This window comes from Ixodes scapularis, unplaced genomic scaffold (genome assembly GCF_016920785.2).
Source record: "Ixodes scapularis isolate PalLabHiFi unplaced genomic scaffold, ASM1692078v2 PGA_scaffold3__209_contigs__length_174095766, whole genome shotgun sequence".
Lineage (NCBI taxonomy): Eukaryota > Metazoa > Arthropoda > Arachnida > Ixodida > Ixodidae > Ixodes > Ixodes scapularis.
Genome location: NW_024609868.1, coordinates 69,456,447 through 69,478,313, shown reverse-complemented (window position 1 = coordinate 69,478,313; position 21,867 = coordinate 69,456,447). Strand labels below are relative to the sequence as shown.

General features: G+C 45.9%; 1 protein-coding gene across 1 annotated transcript; it reads left to right on the top strand.

The window, feature by feature from the left end:
* Nucleotides 1–1,348: 1,348 nt before the first annotated feature.
* LOC8040742 (solute carrier family 25 member 35) lies at nucleotides 1,349–21,308 on the top strand. The gene is made up of 4 exons (XM_029984568.4): nucleotides 1,349–1,506; nucleotides 18,016–18,163; nucleotides 19,702–20,000; nucleotides 20,728–21,308. Exons 2-4 carry the CDS (start codon nucleotides 18,046–18,048, stop codon nucleotides 21,277–21,279), a joined length of 969 nt encoding a protein of 322 aa, XP_029840428.1. The 5' UTR covers nucleotides 1,349–1,506; nucleotides 18,016–18,045; the 3' UTR covers nucleotides 21,280–21,308.
* Nucleotides 21,309–21,867: the final 559 nt, after the last annotated feature.

The following is a 21,867-nucleotide window of genomic DNA, read 5'->3' as shown; positions in this document are numbered from 1 at the left end:
CGATCTGGCCTTTTGCTGTGAGTTTGGTCCCCACATTCCCCATTATCTTTTGATTTGTGAAATAGTTTAGAGACTGGAGCCTAAATGTAGAGCTCTAGCCCTAGTTTGGATCAGAGTGTCTTTATAAAGACTGGCAGGAGTGCCCAATGAACATGGTGGGCTGTTCATGCACATATTGTTAGCAGTTATCTTTTTCACTCCTGACTGGCTGTTTTCACTTAAAAAATGTATAAGCTGCCATTATTCTCTGGGCATGCTGGAAGAGGGTGGCATTCTTATTCCTTGCACCACACTTACACCATGCTTTTATTTGTATTTATTTAAAGACTGCACTGTGCCTGCATCTCCCATATCGCTTTTGCAACTTTCTATGTTGACTGAAACCTTGACAATTTTCTATCAGATGAGATCCATGATGGAATGAACCTGGAGCTGTACTATCAGTAGTGCAGCCAAGACCAACGAATGTACATTTTTGTGAATTCTGTTGTCCCTTAATTTTATGCTCAAAATATGCATCTCACGAGTACTTCACGTCTCTGTGTGAAATAAAGTACTTGTTTATTTCAACATCGTCCTTGCATCCTAATGTATTATTGTTACATTTTGCAAATTAACGACCGGATTACTATTTGGTCTTACAGGTACTTGAAGGTCATAAAATGCCATGTTGTGTTTTTCAGCATTGCTCAAATGTCTGCTTTCATGAAAGATACTTGAAGCTGCAGCTGGCTGTTGTGAATTATGTTTTTCCCCATACTTTATTTCATTCTTATTGTGATTTTCTAATGGTGTGTTCAGCAGCACTGTACATGTATTGTGACATCAAGGTTCTATCTTCAGATATCCAACAGCTGGCCCACTGCCAAGAGGGAAGAAAGAGTTTATGCGGAAAATGAGTTTGCCTCATAAATGCATTTTTTTAATGTTAGAGGCTTCATAAACTTGAATAGCACTGAAAACTAGGTAGTCTAGGTAAAAAGAACAATAAAAATATTACATCAGAACTAAAAATTTAAACGATATTCCAGGAAAAAATGAAGAGGTTGGAATTTTGAAATTTGTAAAAAGGATTAATAGTTGTAGAATAGTTGTGCGCCCTGTCAAATCAAGGGAGTGTTAATAAAACGGCATGCTGCAGGCGTGCAGCTAAAACGAAACTACGTCGTGCTTCCAAATGCAAGAGGTAAATACGTGTGGCCGGACTTTTTAAGTCGGGCGGTGACTTGCGCCATAATACGGTAATTTTACGAACCAAAGTCTAAAGAGTTTTATTAGTGTCATGCGCTGCTATATGATGGCGCCACGGGTTCTGCAAACTGCCAAGATCTGCGGAACTGGCCCGACAACGTTTTTCCAAGGGCTGCCCAGCTGACTGGGTCAGCGGTTCTCTAAGAATAGGTGTTTTGCCGGTCTCACGGAGACAAAACATGAGCGACACAAGATTCACGTTACTCGAGCCGAGCCCAAAGCAAGCCCGCTCGAGGATTCAGGGAGGAACCTGAGGTATTTCTGTGACTTCTGACGCATTATCTACGATTGCTTGCAACCCCAACCCGCTGGCCTGCAGGGCTGGCTTACCAAAACAAATAACACGTCCGAAGCTGATTGCGTAAAATATTAACAGCACGGCAGCGTGTTGCTTGGGGATGTTTTCTTTCACCCACCCCTTGTTAATCGCGCGGACCCAAGTGCCGCTTCAATTTTGCGGCGCAGCGAGTTTGATCGTACGGCAGGGCTTTGCTTCCAGCTTCGCAATCCTGATTGATACTCTTTCAATGGAGCGACAATAAAAGCTGGCATGAGATATGGCATGACACTAAGTCTGATAATCACAAGTCGCTGTCTTGGTCACGTGAAGAAGCATAGAATTCTAGAGGAAAACTTTATGCGGAGGTGGGGTTCGCATTGCACGAGCGAAGTGATCTGACCTTGAAGCGGTGGCGCAGCTAGGGGTGGATAGATGAATGCTAACGGGCGGGGGTAAACTTATGGGGCTTCACCCCCCCCCCCCCTCCCCCCCCTTTCCTAAAAAAACATACAAATATATATTTGTTATGATGCTTCGACAACCTCCGTTTAGTTATTAGGGACCGAAGCCCATTTTGTCCAATACTCTACCCTGTAAGTTACGCTTGCATGCCACTACGCGAACAAACTGGCACGGGGCGTTTTCAGACTCTGAACTCTTTGCTCTGTGAGTTGGCAGAAAAAATATGTGCGGCTTTTGCATGCTTGGATAGTAGTTAAATTAGTTACTTGATTGTTTAGTAACATATGCGAAGTTCTAATTATTACATTTGGCTAATGACAACACTAACGGTAATTCAACTACGTTTTAGCATCAGTCATCGCAGTATCTTGTCACTGTCGAGCTCCCTTCGCTGGAGCCACTGACACGACAGAAATGTGTTGGGCGTCGGCTTCTGCTGATATTCTGCCAGCTTGTGGAAGCGCCAAGACTGTGCCTATGCACCGACCTCGTAAGCACAGCTGGTCAACCGTCAGTGCCAGGTGCTGCACATGTAAATGGACAACGCAAAGGAAGCGAGCACGAAAATTGGTAAAATGGTCTGGTGCAAAAAAAAAAAAAAAAAAAAATATAAAGAATTTGATTGTAGAATCTGCATATTGAATTTGCTATCACGGTTCGAGTCGGTCGTTTCCAGAATGCGGTGGTGTGATTACTGCGCCATTGGCGCCAAAATGCTTACCTCGCTGCATACTGCACATGTTGCCCAAATTTGAGAAATTTGCGCTAACTTTGCGCCGAAAGTCAATGTCACTTAGAATATAATATTTGAGGCCTCGCTACACCGCACGAGCCTACGATAGGCTCGTGCGGGTTATCAGAACTTTTGATTTTAGCGTCAAATGTACTATTTGAATTGATTTCTATCAAACACTGACAGTACTCGTAAGTTCCGCAATATCTGTTACGTGCCTGGTTTGTTCTATAGTCAGTTACAGGTTAAGAAGGTAGCGGCAAATGCCCCTCAAAGGAAATCGGATATCCCTCCGCCACCTCCGCATCCAATAGCGTCCCACCGTTTCCGTGACGTCGCGGCCAACGCGCGAGGAGGGTCTTGCCTTTCTGTACATATTTGCTTTATCTTTCGACTCTGACTTAGCATTGTGGAAGCCACGAGAGGGAGATTAGAGTTCCCCCCACCGACGGAAACAAATACGACTTTCGGGGATTAGCTTCCCCCCCGATGGATACAAAGGCTGCACTCAGGGGCTCGGTTCCCTCTCCGATGAATACAAAGGTCGCTTTCTTAAAAAGTGGGATCGGAGACAAGTGGGAATCCATTGAAACGGAACAAGGAGCGTTTCCAGTGAACTCTTCTTTCGACTGCGGAGAGATTTGAAACGGGCGCATCACACTTGTGGGAGGAGCTTCTCCTACCTTCTTGACTTGAGCAGTCTATCTAATAGCTTCGTTGAGTGCGCTTCTCACAACCCACAGGTGCACTGCAGTGAAGCGAAAACCGCAAAATAGACATCCGGATTCTGCGTATCTTGTTTCGCCACGGTGCACCCGTATGCCAAGGGGAAGGCACCCTTTCAAGGCCGGACGTGACGTACAATTTCTGAATAAAGCAGTGGCTATTATACATAGTATAATAGACTGCAGTATTCTGACGATATCTTAAAGTTCGAGATTTAGCTAAGATAATTGAGTATTGCTAAGGTTTAATGGAATGATTTATAGGTTTATTTTTTATGTCTATCTCTTGTTTGGTTATTATCTTTAAATGGCTTTATATCTGTTCGATGGCACAGTCAAGAGTACAGTAAAGCTAAAATATCTAAAGCAGGGGATGGAAATTTAAAGACAACATTAACGAATTTGGTGATGTTTTTAAGAGGGCATATATTTATCATTCACGCGCCAATTTTTGTTATTATGAATTCTACATATAAAATGTTATTAATGTCCACAATAAAATACGAACACATTTTTTTAATCTCACTGAAGAAGTGCTATTATAGTTTTCAGTATTTGAACACACCATCAGTATGGGTGCACTAAATTATTATATTTGAACATTATTTCAGTGGAATATACTATTTGTTTTATCATTGATTCTGTACCTAAAATAACTACGTACTGCAATTCATACTGTCATTCATAAAATGTCATCGTGTTGTGTTTTTTTTTTTCTTTCTGCGCACAACTAAGCAGCTTGTTTTGTGTTCGGAGGAATCAAACCTACCATGCCACAGATGCTAAGAAAAGGTTTCACAAAAGTGGGAAGGCAAACTTCCAGTTCGACAGGCCAACACGCCAATTTTAACACAATCTTTGCAGTGGTATGAAGAAAGATGAAGTGTGGTGCTTATGCTACAAACTTTATCTTTACTGCTCCAAAAGGTGCTTCAAAATGACTCCGAGCAATCACATCACTGAGAATGTTAACTCTTGAAATTCCGACTTTGGGACTGTGTACTATTTCTTAGTGCCTAACTACAGTATTAGTAGATCCCTTTTACTTTGTATTGCCGCAGTAAAAAGAACACCAGCAATGTTGCCAGTGTTGCAGAATAATACAACTTCAGGCTCCAATCACACGCAGAATTCAACGTTGAATTCGTAGGGTTGGTGGAATTCAGCGGTGAGGCAAGGAATGGACAAATACATTTCATTGCGGAGAAATGCTGTTATATCAGCGACATTGAAATATCTGTAATCCGTAATTGTAATGAATTCATTTTTGGGCACCAGTAATTCTAGTTGACTACTTTCGGAGCACAGCGGGTGTAATTGCGATAAAATTATATTTTCGAAAAAAAATTATAGTAAAGTTGGAGTGTAATCGAGTTAATACACATTACTTGATTTTTTTTAGGGAAAAAGTGAAAAGGGGGTGGGGTTACGACGCTGGCCAAAATTTAGGACTTCTGGGAATTGTAGTAACCGTTAATATGCAGGCAAAAAAAAAAAAAAGAAAAGGTCCTAGAGGTGACGAAGTAAGGACCAACTGTGTTTGCACTGCGCATATAGCTTGACGCGCGAAGCTTCGGCGAAAGCCATCTCTGAGTCAGCGCCACTCATCTAGCGTGATGCAAGAGGACATGAGTGGATAGATAAGTTTGTGTTAATTTTTCTTCGTTATTTGCTGTGAAACCGTCCGATAATCTCGTATTATATATAGTTGGAGCACAAGGCGGCAAAAAGAGCTGTCGGACCGTTGCATTTCTTTAATATGTGCTTCCTTTCTCCCAATTAGCCAATTTGTAAGCAAAGAAACACTGATGGTATGCGGGCAGAGTCGTAGAAGCTACTCTAAAAATTAATGAAGTTACAGTTGCTTTATTTAAAGTAGGAGTTTTTTTTTTCTAAAAATGGCACTAATTAAAATAGGACAAAAAAAAAACAAAAAAACAAAGCCGTGAAAGCTACACTTATGCGGTTTGTGCAGGTGGGTTATACGGCCAGGGGGACATGGTGTGTGGGTTAATCGTAACGATCAGTCGGCTAAGTAACTGAAATTTGTTAATTAACTTTTTAATTAGCGAAAAGAGACACATGGTTCCTATTAGAAACTTGCTGAGCGTCATCGAAAACCACTAAATCAGTAATTTTCAGAAAGACTTTGAGCGCATGGAAAGCGTATTGGTGCGCTAAAGGCGTCTTTCGGGCAACAGGTACCACAAGGCTGGAGCTATGATAAGAGACAGAAAAATCGCGCGGTCGCGTTATTGCACCGGTAGCCTTGTACCTGCTGCACGAGTGGTGACTCTAGCTCAGTAATGCTCTTCTCACGCGCTCGAGGTATTTTTAAAAATGACTGATTTAATGGTTCTCGATGACGCTCCGCAAGTTTCTCCTTGAGACCGTATGTCTATTTTCACTAATTAGAACGTTAATTAACGTGATTCTGAAGGTTTCCAGCTGAACGTGGAAGGAAAAATCCAAGGAGTGGAGATAAAGAGACACACACTGCTGGCGGATCTGACCACCGCCGCATACCAACCGCATACCAACCGGCTCAGCTCCAGGCAGTCACGAGTTAATTAACATATTTTACTTCATTAGCCGACTGATCGTTATGATTAACCCTTTATACTATATATGTTTCCTGGCCGTATAACTCACCTGCACAAACTGTATAAGTAGCTTTCACGGCTGTTTTTAAACTAATCTGTAAAGCTAAAAAAAAAAAAAAAAAAAAAAACTTGTATATCTTTATTTTTACAAATCCATCTAGTTATAGTTACAAAAGTAATCAAATTGCATTTTAATTACTGTTAAAATATACCGTGAATCGAGGACGGTGCGGGGCCATTGAACTGGATTGAAATATGGCGGCCTAATCAAACGGGGAAAAAATTCTAGTTTATACACAGGCTTTTCGCCCTCTACTTTTCGTTATTTTCCACCGCCTTGAATGCACGGGCGGCATGACGGCGTACATCAGCCGTCGTCGCAGTTGGCGCGTCGCCACTGCACGTCGCCTGCTCCCGTCGCGCAGGTCTCAGTCAACCCCCTCAGTCTCCGGGCAACGGCATAGTCATTCACATTTGGGGGGCACTAGCAAACTCGGTTCACAGCACTCCGGTCACGAGATAGGGCTATTTTCTGCCTCTGTCCGCATTGCTGGCACGTAGTATTAAACCCTGGCGTGTACTTTGGCGACCTAGCTGTCTTGTCCTTGGAACAATAGTATGCCCTTTCCTTACACAACGGTGCTGCCCTTCGAGTTGTGAAAGAATTCCTCGTGCTATGTGCCGGCCGCGGCGACCCATCTATAAGGCTACTCACTGGACTCCGTAATTGAGGGCGCTGTTTAGAGCGCATGCTCAGAACGAGCTTATATTAATAGGCTGCAAGGACCGGCAATCTTGATGTTGTCAGCACGCACTCACCAATCGCGCACACAGCTGTTGGGGAGGAGATCGAACAGTCACGCCCCTAGCGGTACGCTTCAGCTGTGGGGGAAACAAACCGAATTTCGTTCTTGTTTTTGATCAGAGAAATCGAATATGACGACTGGAAGGCCGCTCCTCGTGCGACCAAAGCACTGTATACGGAGCGAAGCGCGTGTGCTCGGACCGTGCTAGGCAAGGTTCGATTTCTTTGTTATGATGTGTTATACTTCGGCTATGTTCCAAATTTTACCCGAGTAACCTGCCTCCTACGTCAGAGGGTAATACCACGTGACATCGCGAGTAAACGATCCGCGACTCGATTTTGGAACGGCCGGGATAATAACCTGGATGCTACGCGGATTGGCTTCGTCTTAAGCTACGGCAAAAAGAAAACACAGCAGCGGTGGCAGAGAATAGCAGACGATCCTTTTGATCATAAAGAAAGCACTCAAAGGGACGATAATATTAATGACGACGCGTTTTTTTTTTCTTTCGGTGGATCCACTAGCTCCTTTTACTCACCTTCCTTTTGAGCTGTATATTGAGATAGAAATTACTTACTCCTTACAGTTAGATATCAAAAAATGTGTTTTTATTAATCAGCCCGATCTCCCTAAATGCATATATTCCACGCATTGTAATTTGCACCGATTATGTTTTGCAGAAATTGATTCCACACGGTGTAGTGGTACAGCACGAGGCTGCTTTCTCAAAAATGACATGAAACTGACGTTCGCTTTGACGCAAATATGATTACAATAAAATCACCGAAGTCTTCACAGCTTTACAATCGTTATCCTCTCATTACACACACTCTGGAGCAAACAAAAATACTATCTTATCATTTACTGCGTTCAACCATTTTCTGCCTTGAACGTGAGAATACGGCATTCCCTCCAACGCCCAGGACGAGAATGCGGAGAAGCTCCTGTTTACGCTCGCACTCTGATAATAACATACCTTCCCGGGGAAGGTGCACGGTCTTGATGTAATGCAGTCAATTCGTGCGTTGAAAACAGCAAATCGCAATAACCACACATGCTGCACCTATTCTTTGTCATGTCGAAGGTCCGGCACCAAAACCAACGGAGCAAGCGAGCTTTGACGGCTGTCGGCGCAGAAAGCAGACGACGAGCAGATCACGTGACGTATTTACTCGATTTGATCCGACGTTACCCCCCGATCGAGGAGGGTAGCGCGAGTAATTACTCCGGAGTAAACAACCCGCTTCTGGAACGCGAGTTCTGACGTCATCGAGTAAGCTCGAGTAAGTTTTGGAACGCCACGGTACGAAAACTTTACTCCGGAGTCGGATCGAGTAAATTTTGGAACACAGCCTTCGTCTCACCCACCGTGGTCTCACCTTAGCATGGACTATTGTTAGCCGCGCATGCTGAAAGCTCGAGTTATAGTTGCTTTGAATTGGGCAGCGAGTTCTCCAGTCAAGGCAGCCGAGGCTAACCGCTCGAGCTCGCACAGCCTTCGCAATAGACCGATATCACTAAGCGTTTCACGCATGCGTGATGCCGCCATAACTTTAGTTCACGGGAGGCACACGGCAGTGCACAAAAGGGCTTGTGCCTGTCTCGTCTCTACTCGAGCAGAGCTCCAGCGAGGTTGTCGTAGCGGCAGCGGTGGCGTAGTCAAACTAGCTGGTGAGATCGGTCTATTAGTCCATGCTAAGGTGAGACGAAGTATAGTAAACACCGGGCTATGAGGACAGCAAGCTCGATAAAGCACCCCCTATAGTTCGATCTGCCCAATGGCCGCCAGCGAATATTCCCTATAGACCTTTCCAAAGAAGGTCTCCTGGCCAGTTCCATTTTCGGTGTTCGTGTGTACGGCGCGTGATTTGCTCGCGTTCCGAAGCGACGTCAATGCGCGTGCTGCTGAGGAGCTGTGTATTAGCGGCGAGATGTTTTGGTGGCGCCCTCCTATGGTTCCCCCTTGTGACGTCATTACCTTGCGAACAACAAGTTCGATGGTGTTTGTAAATAGCATGGTGGAAGCCTGAAATCATTGCGCTCTCAAAGCAACACTGACAACACCGTCGAAATTAAAGTTCTTTCATTCCTCTTATTTCCGTCGATGGTATACCCTTTCCGACGTCATAGTCAGCTCTTGGGCCAATCGTGGAAGGTCGACCACAGCGACGCTTTCGGTCGCGCACGTCGCCTCGTTTTCACCTCAAGGAAAAAAAAAATAAAGAAAAAGTTTTGCGCATTGTTCATACGCCGTGCGAAGTAGTACCTACAAGACTTGGTTTTCAGAGCAAGAAGCGATGCTTTTGGCGTTTGGAACGCGTACGTCTTGATAAGATAACACTTGTCTAATCTAAAATACCCCTACATACGTCTTAACACTCTGCATAAGAGGGAAATCGCAGGTGGTAGTGGGCTGGCAGACGCTCCGCGTAAGGGTTCTCACCTATCTGTCCAGCCTCGCACACCGCGAACTGCGTCCTTTTAAGTGCACATAAAATTATTATTATTCTTACTCTGCGAGGAGCCGGACATTTTTTACTACGATTCTTGAGGTGAAAACCAGTATAAAGTTGTCTCGGTCTCCGCCACGCGTTCTCGGATCCTCTGGGCTATTTCCGGTGTTGGAACCTCATGCGGCAGCAGCCGATACGCACCAGAGTGCTCCGTGAGCTGTCTCACCTGTCTCACCCTTTCTATACCCACGGAATGTGTGGATGCTTCGGAGAAAGGACGTACTTGAACTTTCACCCTTGTCATCATGCAAGGAAATCAGAGCGCGAAAAAAAGGGTCATGCTTCTTTTTTTATAAAGTAAAAGAGCTCTATAAAAAAAAATAAAAAAGAAGTTGAATATGTTTTTCCTGTTTTATGGTAGGTAGGTAGGTATTTTATTGAAGTGTTAACAGTCGAATGACCTGGGCAGCAATGCACTGTCCTGTGAAATACAAGCGCAAAACTAAGAGCAGGGGGAACTAAACAATCGAGTCACACAAAGAGGTCTACGTGATTAAACAAAGTATCGTAAGTCTGTTGGAGACGTGTCATGGGAAAAATGGCTTGCACATCGTTATAAAAGGTGTCTCGGCACTTGGAAGTCCGCCACGATGGTACACGAAACTTCGGCGCCGTCAGCAACTCCGTGCACTCGACTGAGGCACGCACAATTTGGCGCAGGAAATGCGCCAAATTGTATCTCTTTCAATTCTACGATCCTACAGGGACAAGAGACCCACGTCCACCACCTATCATAAAAAAATAAATAATAAACTTGGGTTGCACATTTCCAATTGAATAACTGCGCGACACCGCTACAGAGCTCCACACCACCGAATATAAAATTCGAGACGGGATCTAACAAGTGCAGTACAAGCCTAAAAAAACGTACGGAATTACGAAATTCTCACGTAAGCCGCGAAATGACGCCGAGGTTGCGTAGCCCCCGGTTTACAATGCGCAAAACGTCTAGACGAAAATGTAATTCAGAATCCACAAAAAAACTCCAAGATTACTCAAGTGAAGTACTCTCCGTATTTGTCCATAAAATAGGGAATAATAAAATAATAATGCTCTCTTTCTAGTAGCAAACATTCCTAGCGCTTTTTTTTTTTTTAGGTTGACTTGGAGCCTATTCATCAAACACCATTGCTCAATGGAGCGGATATAATTTTGTACCAATAAGCAGTCATTCGCATTGACCTACCTTGCGGAACAGTTTTAAGTCATTGGCGAACATTAGTATTTTTGATTTCATAATACAAGACAGTAAATCATTTACAAGCAGCAAAGACAAGAGTGGTCCTAGGTTGGAACCGTGTGGCACGCCAGACCAGACAAAGATGTAAATTACTCGGACACAGTTCGAAAACCTAACCTTATTTTGGCGGCTACCGATATAAGGCTCAAAGCCTCAAACCATGCATAACACAATGTACATAACCGATATTCTTTCAGTTCTAACACAAGTATCTGGTGGTCCACCTTATCAAAAGCCTTTGTCATGCCAAAGTAAATTGTGTCCACCTCACTATGGTTTCATAAGGCAGGTCCGCTGTGACCAAGGAAAGCAGTTAAATTTGTTCCTACTGATCTGTCCTTGAGAAACCGGTGTTGTACACACCGGTGTCGTTCCTAAATCATAAATTCAAAAACTTTTGAAAAAAAAGAAGGGACACAAGCAAAACACAAAACACATACCAAGAGGTCTTCGAACCAAGCAGAACCCTTAAGAAATTTTTTTTTTTTTTCAGCCTACAAAAAAAAAAAAAAAATCCTTTTTTTTTCCGCAAATTACAAAAAAAGAAGAAAAAAAAAAGTGACTTCGCGCTTACGTGCCAAGCATTGTAGTGCTCTCCCCCGTCAGTGGCTCAAATAAATTAAATATGCCATCCAAACAAACGCGCTAAAAAAAAAAAAAAAGAAACGATGGTTTTGATAATGACGCAGCAGAGTGCGGTCAGTGTTATGAGCCGAAGGGCCAATCAAACAGCGAAAAAGCACAAGGTCATATCGTGGTGTCGTGGTGCTTTCTGCAGTTGATAGTACCGGCCGGGTGTTCGCCGTCTCTCTGTGCGTGTTCCTCCGTGGAGCGCAGAGAGCATGCCATGACGTTGCGCTTTTCACACTGTTTGATTGGCCCTTCGGCTTGTGGGGAAGGAATAATAAGCGTGTACTCCGAGCCGAGACAAGAAGAAGCGACTGGTTCGTGCGCTCTACTGGCGTACCTCTCTGTCTCCAGGCGCGCGGGTGTTACGCTCCCGAGAACATCGTCTTTTATTTGTTTTATGTTGAGTGCTCAGCATAAAAGAAAGAGGCTCATAACATCGGAAGCGCTCGGACCTAAGGAGAAACGAAGTATAGACGCTTTGCAGTAGCTGTGCATGGGCGCCACCTTACCGAACTTCAGTTCTTGTTTCCTCTTTATTCCGTTTCATCATAACCGTTGCAGGCCAGATCATCGCCATTTTAGAGTTTATTGCGTCCTTCTCCTCAGCATTGGCCTCTGTGGAGGCTCATCACCTGTTTCAGTGGCTCGGTATCTCGGTAAGGCAAGAGAAGGTCGGCAATGGCGGCTGTAATCTGGCGCGTGTGTAAAGCGTCTATAGTTCGAATCTGCCAACAGCGCCTTGTCAACAGTGCCCTGTCCAGCATGCGGGCCTAGTTCGTGCAGGCCACGGTTGAGAGCGCTACACTACAAGGCTGGAATTACGATACATGTACAACTTTGTCATTTCAATTTTTGCTCTAAATAGAGTATTTAAAAAAAGTTCAAAAATTAATCTTCAATAATTACTCCAGTGGGCAAACTAAAAAAAAAAAATAGGGTGACTTGCTCCAAACAGTTAGCAAACTTATTCATTTGGTATCATCTTCCTAAAATGCACTAAAATATTTTTAAACTTTGGCTCAAGTGACTTTGAACACCGGCTGTATAATTCTGATTTCGTGTATTTCTCACCGTAATAGATAAAACTGTAACTGAACGAACTTGCAAGTTAATAAGAAAATGTAACTTGCAAGTACTGACACTTTGCTGTAATTTAGGCATTATTTGGTCACCAAAACCAGTTTTAATAAAGAGAAAAACAAAGGGGGGGGGGGGGAGCGATCGCAACCCCTCCCCCCCCCCCTTTCCCTAGTCCCCAAAGGCGATCTTTTAATGTAAAAAAGAAGCATAAACCAGTTTGTTTCTATCTTTTTTCGTCTATATTTTGTGAAAGGGCAGCTATTTCCGTTCTTGACGTCACATCCATACCGTTATATCTGTCTGTGATGTTACATCTCTATGCAAAGGCCCCCTCCCCCGCACCCAGCCTGACTCATAAATTCGCACCTGAGTGGTCGATGAGGTATCGTCCTAGACACCGAAAGCGCCGTGTGTCTGTCGGATATGGCGCGGCGCATCTATCGGACATGGGTAAACATAATAGGAGGGCCGTCGGTACATCGTTCTTCGGTGCGTGCCGTCGGACGTCTCAGCATAAAAGCAGGCTGTCGAAAATGCATATTTTCGCGAGCAGCTCAGCGAACGGACGATGGAACTTCAGCGTCTCGGGATCGCTCGAGTGTTTGCCTGTTTGACGAAACCCTCGGACCTACCAGGAAATTGGAGAGCCTCCTGTCGGGGCGGGCACGAACTATCACGCAGACGGGTGTGGGACAAGAGCACCACGTGGGCGTCGGATTGCTGGGGGAAGGATTTTCTCGAGAGGATTCCTGGCACCTAGATTTTTCCTCCTGCGACTAAAAGCGAGAGCGCCATAAGCCTCTCACTTGTGTAAAACGACAAAAAAAAGAAAAGAAAGGTTTTTATAGTTTTTATTGTTTATGAAAGCTCAAAGACAGATGCTCTCTCTTTCTCTTTCTCTCACACACACACACCTTTTTCGTTTTTGCTGACCGCGTCGGAGAGATCCTCGAATGCGTCGTTTTTTCAAGATTTGTGTCGTAGCAGGAGAAAACAACCAGAACAACGTCTACCCCATCTCGATGACTGGCTTTCGGCGTGGCCTCGGCTCAATCGATAACGAATCAGACCAAATGTCACGAGTGTTGAACACCAAAAATGCGACGGCTCCTCTGAACATCCACATTTCTAGACGTAAAATAAGCTTTCGATTGCGTTCAATATTAAGCGTTTTTAGATGTTCTGTCAGAAATTGGACTCGAAGCCTGTCCACGTCGGTTGCGTTGTCTTTGGCTCGTGATTCACAACAGATGCGAGAAAGTGGTCGCAACCGCCAACTTCTTTCTATGATTAAAATATCAATAAAAGCCATTCATCAAGCGGATCGACAAAAACTTGCCCCGGTTCTTTATTGTCTCTCTTTTTTTTTTCTCGGTAAAGCGATTAATGGTTAATGGTCAGTTTGCGCAACTATTTTTTCCTTCCTGCTGGAAATTCGCCGAATGTCTCACACCCAGACACAATTCCCAGTGCCTTCTCCTCAACCTGGGTAAACACACGTACGTACGCGTTCTATACGTCTGCAGACGCACTCACGAGGAATACATCCACGGAGACAAATCAGCACCGGGCGCAAACGTTGACGCGTCTGTTGGTTGAGACCTTCGTAGAATGAGGCGAAGGACAACTTGCTAGGGCCGGTATACTTGAGTGAGGACCCTTCGCGGTCGTTGCCGCTTACCTCCATCCATTCTCCTTAAAGCCGCGGTCGTACTGATAATGCATCATACATCAAAGAGTCTGCACTGAGAGTGCCTGAGGCGTGTTTCTTCCTTGTATGACTGTCCTGTCGCATTGATCACATGAAAACTGTCTTTAGCTATACGTTCGAAGCATACAGATATGTATGAAGCAAACGTGCCTCGAGCGGACTTGACGAGTGTTCGCAGATAATTCTGTCTCATGTCTGTAACGAACGCCGTGCCTTCTCCATGATGAATGAGCGGTGTGCCTGAAGCTTTAGCCTCGTTTCCCGTCTAGCCTGCGCCTTTACTATTCTTTCAGCAGATCATCATTCAATGATCTGTTGAGGCTCTGGCGCTTTGGCCTTGATTATTTTTTCTTCAAATTCGGAATACTTTTTTTTTTTTTTTTTGCTTTTATCTAGAAAGCTAATTTTCGGTTTACGTTGGATTTTTTTTTTTTTAATAATAAAGTTTTTTTTTTTTTTCGGTGATGCGTGAGGTATTGCCATTAAACCTAAAACCGTGTACGGTCCTCGGTTTTCTCGTCTTTTTGTTAGCACCGAGTGAATGTTTACAAATGGCTTTGCTCAGCACTACGCTGTTGTCGGGATTATGGAACTGCCACATGAAAGGTGACAATCTAGATTCTGTGTAATTGGGCTTAAAATTTAGTTGGAAAAATTCGTAAAACAGCATTATTCTCACGGTAGCGAATACAACGTTAAAATAACGAGGAAATACGCGCGGGCAAGTACAAATTAGGGAGTTATCGACATGCGCTCTACCCAGGGTGGACACAGAAAGCAACCTTGAAGTTATCTGGTAATCGAGATCGCAATTACATTATAATATGAATATAGTAAGCACCCTTCGTTGTCAAATAAAATTCAGCTGTGTTTGAGACTTTGTGTTTGTCCGTTCCTTTTTGTCCCAGTCTCGGGGTTTTTGTCGAAATGTATAATAAATCCACTGACGTCGTTTGTGATATTTTTCTATGTTAAAGCACACTCGGTATTTTCTGCATTTACGAGTCAGGTTTCTGGAACGATTTCTCACGATTTACCACGACCGCTCGTTGCTCTCCTCCCGTACGAGTGACCGTGCGTTTACGCTTGAAACCGGAAAGCTGCCGAGATGAAATACTACATCAGCTAAAACTTACCAACCAGACAAATGCGGGCGCCAAAATGCAACCGGTACCACATTTCAAAGCACTGCATACTTCATGCACTCACGAAACTCTGGTTGCAAAGTGCGAATCTAGTCATTAGTTTCACTAAGAACTTTCAAAATGCTCATATATTTAGAAGTTTTGGGACATTTCGGGCAATAAAAACAATCCAAACCCCACTCTCCACAGGACTGGGATGGGAATTCGGCACACAAAGCCGGATCAAAAAAGGAAAAAAAAAATGTGACCCCCAAAAGATTGTTTAATGTTGAACTAGCCCCAGTATAAAGTAGGAGGATACCGAAGATAGCTAACAATTCCATAGGGATGTGAGTCACGAGGGGTCGCAAAAAGAACCCCCCGCCCCCTTTCCCCCAAAATAAAAGGAAGACGTAAAAAAAAAGAAGTTCATCAGCCGTGCCTCACTCTAATATACTGGCGTACTTTTTCGGTTAAAATCGAATTCTGAAAAATGAATCTCGCTTATGTTTATTTGGTTTTATCGGTTTAAACCAAAAGTGCAAAACCCTATCTATGATCTATAAATCCTACCTCTATTATGGAGGTTATTCTATCTCTGTGCATCAGTTGGAAACAACTGAACAGCCTGAAGCAACGTAGGATCTATCTATTAGCCACGGCTTTTACACACCCAGTACGGAGGGGGTCCGGGCTCTCCCCTCCGTCCTGATATCATCTCATTGATACCGCACTGCTAATCGTTCGTTGAAGTGCATTGCACATATACGCACGTTACCTTCCACAGTCTGAGTGGTGCCTCCCTTGGTGGGCAGAAGCCAACGGCTTTCGACGATTGGCTGCGTACGCCCGAGTTTCCGGTTCTGCAGCGTATGCCTACCTTGCACGAAATAGTCAATTTGCTTCGATGTCCACCGTATGCTCCAGGAAAACGCTCGCGTACGACGTAGACAGTTCTCGTGACGGTGTGCTCACGCCCGAGGAACGTCTCCGGAGCTCGGTACTACAGTGCGCTTGTCACATCGGCCGCGCAAAATATGTGTTTTATCGGCGTGATGTCAGCGCTGCATCAGGCACCGTTTCCAGCGCTGATTTTTAAGCTAAAACAAGCACCGGCGTCTCTTGTCGAGCACGAGGCCTCATGCAATGCAAGCATCGTTCGAGGCAACATAGGCTGGCTTAACATGAATGCGATCATAACGCGATGAAACGAACAGGGACCAATCACACGCACCCTTTCTTCCCACTTCTTCCTCTTCTACCCATCTACTACCAATAAAAATAGTCATATCTCGATTCGATGCGCTGCGGTCGCATCCATGTAAACGCCACCATACTCGTGCTTGCAGCTTTGGCTTCGTTCGCGCATAAAGTGAAACTAGACTGTGCTAAGTCAAACCAACTACACCACCTTATTCGAAATGCATTACTCAATCTCACAAACATCTGCGGTGCAGAGAAAGGCATGAGCACGAGGGCGTGGCCTCGGAAAGAACCTCGTACGCACAAGTTTTCTTACAAGCAAAATCATTCTACAGATGCTACTGAGCTAGGTTCACGCGCCGGTACCTTTGCTTTTACTCACGGTGTAAGATAATATTCTTCAGGTGAGGACAGCGCGCTTCTCGCGCAGTGCAGATAAAGTTCGCTTTTCGCTCTCTATTTCGCCCTCTCACTATTGTTTCAAGCGGCGCCGGCAGATGACTCGTCGACCCGTGGGCACGGCAAAGACGGCTCGTGCCGCCTCATGCTCCACACGCACAGAGCTCCAGCGAGGCTGTCGCTCGTGCAGAAAGACCACGGTGGACCGGGGTGTCATGGCAACGAGATAATTTTTGTTCGCTCTCACACAATTTCGCCGTTTCGCCACCGGCGACACTGTCAGCCGCGGGTACGGTGGCCGCGGAATAAATGCAGCCTTTCGGATGCCCGTCGAACGAACACTATCTGATTCCTCGCGCCGCGCGTTCAGCCCCGCCGTGTCCTCATCTAAAGAGTGTATATTACACCGTGCTTTTACTTCAGACATTTGTGGGATGGATTAATGGTCCCAAAGGTTTTTGTACGAAAATATGTTCGCGTTCCAGAAACTCACGAGCGACCATGCTCGTGTCGGCGCTCGTGCAACGCACGCGCGTTCACTTACATAACTGCAAACGTAACATCCCAACCTTCCGAACCGGCGATTTCGGAAAATGGCAGAGGGGCATTAGGAGAAGAAGAAGATCTTTTCGAATCATTCCCGTCTCGTTGTACACGGATGCTTGCTTGACTATATCAATGGAAGCAAAAGCGAAGGGAGGCGATGAACGAATGCTGACGCCGGGGGTTCAGGAAGACGATAGTCCACCTGGCCATCGCGTAGACGTGGTGGTCGAGGTAAATGCCACCCCGAACCCGTCAGCTATGTTGGTTACATAGTTACTAAACGTTGTGTTCAGAGCGTGGGGAGTTGACAGCGATATGGTATGTTCTTGAAATAAGAAACCTCTCGAAGACCTCAGAAAGGCAGCAAGCCGACGTTTCAATGAGAGTCTCAGCTTCTTTAGCATGTTTCGCTAAGAGTGGCTTCAGCATATTTCACTAAGAGTCGTAGTTTCTTCAGCATGTTTCGCTAAGAGTGACTAAGAAGCTTAGTTTCTTCAACATGTTTCGCTAAGGGTCTTAGCTTCTTCAGCATGTTTTGCTAAGAGCCTTAGCTTCTTCAGCATGTCACACGAAGATGTTTAGCCAAACGTTGGTTGCTACGCTGTGGTTTCCAGGAGGCTCCTCTTACGTTCTTCCCACCAGCTTCGACTGCTTTTGTGTTCCATGTTGTATGTGTGTTGATGCTGCCATTGGGGCATCGTTGTTGCAGGTTGGCGGGGAGTCGGGCGCCGAAAGACCGATGGCAGAGATCCTGATTGGTGCTGCAGCCTCATGCTCGGCCAGTCTGCTCACGCACCCGATCGAGGTGGCCAAGATACGTATCCAGTTACAAGGAGAACTCCAGCCTCCCGTCAAACGTAAGCTGAAGCGATGTTTGTGTGGTTTTACGGCCATGCTCCTTTGATTTCGCTGTTTTAGAGTAATTTACAGAGTGTGTTTAAAATAATTACGCTTATTGTCGTAACGGCACACGGGGGGTTTGTTGTCCGGGCTTGTTAAATTCTGGCGCTCAGGTTTTTGGGGAATATTGACGGATTGGCAACACCAATGTCTTCCACGCTGAGTGCTAGCTTTTGAGACTTGCCTCTATGTCAGCTTTAGAGTAGACGATATGGGTAAGCCTTGTGCATCGGTATGGGTCCACATGTCAAAAACATAGGCTCTGGGGATTCCGTTTGTACCGTGGGCTCACGTGTGATAGTCTAGGCTGCACCGTAATGACGGTCATTTCTGCTTGTTCTTGCCGAGGAGCACGAATTCGGTGGTGCCAAATGTTTGCTGTAGAAGACATGCCGCCAGCAAGACCACCACACTGGCAGCTGTTGGGACATTAAAGGGGTTAGTACACGCCAAAAAATGAAATAACTATACTGCTAGGACCCATTGTATGTTCCTATAATTCTGGTAAATTTGTTTTGAAAATGGCGCGATCGTTTCGTGAATAAATAGATTTATATGCGGGACCCTCGGATCCGCCCAATTCGAGAATGGCGCCGTAGTTGGCGGGCTAGTGATGTCACCAGCCAGCTCCGCGGCGTCCCCTGGCACGCACTCATGGACTTTGCTATTTTGGCGTCTCGAGCTTCAGTTTCTTCGTTTACCCTCGGCGTTTCGAGCGTGCGGTCCGTGACGATTATGTGTATGGCATCGCTCGCTTCGTCGAAATCTTCGACACTGATCGTGGCAGCGATAAGAGATATTGTTATCAAGAGATGGGGGAAGCTTCTCATTTTGACTGCGACCCGCTGGCGACCAGTTTTAGCGACAGCGAGTCATGGACGAACTCGCCGTGGTCGCCGTCGTCCGGGACATTATCGCAGGCGTATACAGGGTGGAAAGTAAAAGGGCCGGGTGTCGAGAGCGAGAATAGAGTTGGGGTTGCGGAGTGGCGTGAGCAGTTTTGATCGTACCGCGGCGAGGCGAGCTTCGGCGATCATGTGGGCGCCTAGAATGAGAGAGCGTTCATGATCACGTGGTTTATCGGCACCATGGTGTGACTAACTTGGCCAGTGTCGCCTGCTCGCCAGATGAAAATTATCAAAATTTGTAGATTGATTATTGCAATTACTACAGCTCTAAAAATTCCGAAGCTTGGTGTATATACTTAGTATTCCTTGGCCATTCCATTTAAAAAAAAATAATCTATCCGTTTAATTTTAGTGTCCTGGCCCCTTTTAAACAGAGGCCTAGATTGCTTTCGCGTCTTTTGCGTGAAGCTGAAGGCGTTACTGTACTTAAGAGACGACGCCATACTGGCGGGTCCTTCTACAATGCGCGGCTTTATCTGCAACAAAGTCTTAACCGCTCCGTGTAGTTCTGAAGTCAGCGTCGTCTTTAGTGTCTGGTAGAAGGATGTTCTTTTGGATAATATTTTGAACAAATGGTTTTCTCGCAGGCAAGGACCGGACCAAGCAACCTCGCCTCGTCTACCGGAACGTGCCACAGGCCATCTATACCGTCGCCAGATACGACGGCTTGCTGGCCATTTACCGTGGCCTGTTGCCAGGCTTAGGCTACCAGCTGCTAGCAAACGGATTGCGCCTGGGGATCTTCCAGATTATTGAAGACTTCGGCTTTACGCTGGATGAAAATTTGGAACCCAGCATCCGACTCAGCGCCATCTCTGGGGCTGTGTCTGGAGCGGTGGGCGCTTTCGCCGGATCGCCGCTCTTTTTGCTCAAGACGCACATGCAGGTGCGTCCCAAATCTTCCTCGAAATTAAATTAGTCGCTGTTATCGACGAGAGTCTAGACAAGAAGCGTTATAAGGTTTATACAGACTGGGTCCGAGCCTTGGCAATGCTCTTTCTTGAGACTGCCTTAGATAAGGCCGATTGATTTAATATCGGGCTAATCACCTTGGATGCTGAACACTTTTCGGAACAGGTTTGTACCGTTAGTTGATTGTTTTCATGTATCACGGTAACTAAAGAAATGGTCCGTGAGTATGTCTTACAACGTGCGAGTGTGTGCTCACGTGACCTATTCTATTAGTTCTTTATGCAGTGCCGTTCGAAAACTCGTGTTGTACATATTCTGAAGTATGAAGAACAAAACACCTTACAGAGTCTCACGTTCACTTCCCTGAATTTCCGAAGTTGTAATAAAAACTAGTGGAGAATCTGGAGTACATACACACAGTATCCTATGATATGATCGTCTGCCATCGAGTAACTGCTAACTCTTTTTAGCGGGGGCACCTTACAAGGGTTTGGAAAGATCTTTCTTTGAAGATTTTCAGAATATCAATTGACGTCTTGCTGTAAGAGGCCCATTAAAGGCAACTGTCTCCTAGTTGGCTGCCGTTCCCAGGCTCTAACGCTTTTCTTCAGTCATTTTCTTCACTTGGTCTTGGACACAAATGATGCATGCGGTTGTGATTGTTGCTCTCTGAGCAACAAACGTCGTCCACTGCCTTTCAGGTTTACTCGGCCACTGCCTCCATCGCCGTAGGCTACCAGCACGGATTCTTGACCGCCCGGTCTGCCTTCATGCATATCTACCGCACCCAGGGACTCTGGAACGGACTTTGGCGTGCTACCTCGTCCAACATCCTGCGCATCTCCACCGGGTCCGCTCTGCAGATGTCCACCTTCATCGGCCTCAAGACTCTCCTCAACACGGCTGTCGAGAACCGCGAGCGCTACTTCTTCATCAACACGGTGCTGGCAGCCATCATGTCGGGACTCATCTCCGCTCCTCCTATCGCGATGGTGGACGTGCTACGCGCACGCATGTACGCCCAGCCGTCGGACTCTATGGGCCGGGGACTCTACTACCGCAATATCTGGGACTGCATTCGGAAGATCAAGCGTACCGAAGGTCTGCGGGGACTCTCGAAGGGCGCCGGCGGTGCGTTTCTCTACACCCTCGTGACGTCGTCGATCACCCTCATCTCCTGGGACGAGCTCAAGAGCGCCAGGAGGGAACGCAGGCACTCCAGAGACTACTACATCGACTTTGGTTACCAATAAGCTATAGCTGCAAGCCTGTTGGTTAGCAACGGGCTTCGGCAGAATCACGCGTTTACCTTTACCAGATCGTACTATACCTCCGTTTCACACCAAGTCCGACCGCCCTTCAACGCTACGATCTCGAATCAAGCGGCGCCAAAACTGTTGCGTCACGGCGCTCGTCTTCTCTGTTCGCTTGCTATTGCGGGCTAAACCAATCACGCACAGTGACAGCGCCGTGATACTACGTTTTTTCTCTCTCTCTGCGTGATTGGCTTAGCTTTAGCGGGTGATTGGAAAGGCACAAACGTGACGGCGCCGTGGCGATCCAGTCTCTCTGCCGCTGGATTGGCTCCATCGGGTCGTAGCGTCGGAGTTAATGTGAAACGAAGTATGGAGCCACAATATAAGCTAGGCTCGGAGCATCGGCACTCCGTTCACCGATTATCTCGTGGGCGCCGCCATTTTGGTGCTTAGCGCAGAGCGGGCGCGATGGGCCCTTTTCAAAATGTCCATCGAGCAACAATGGCAGTCACCATTGCTTGGACACGACGCGCGTGATTGGATCCGAGTCGTCGCCGAACGCTGACGTGGCGCTCGTGTCCAATA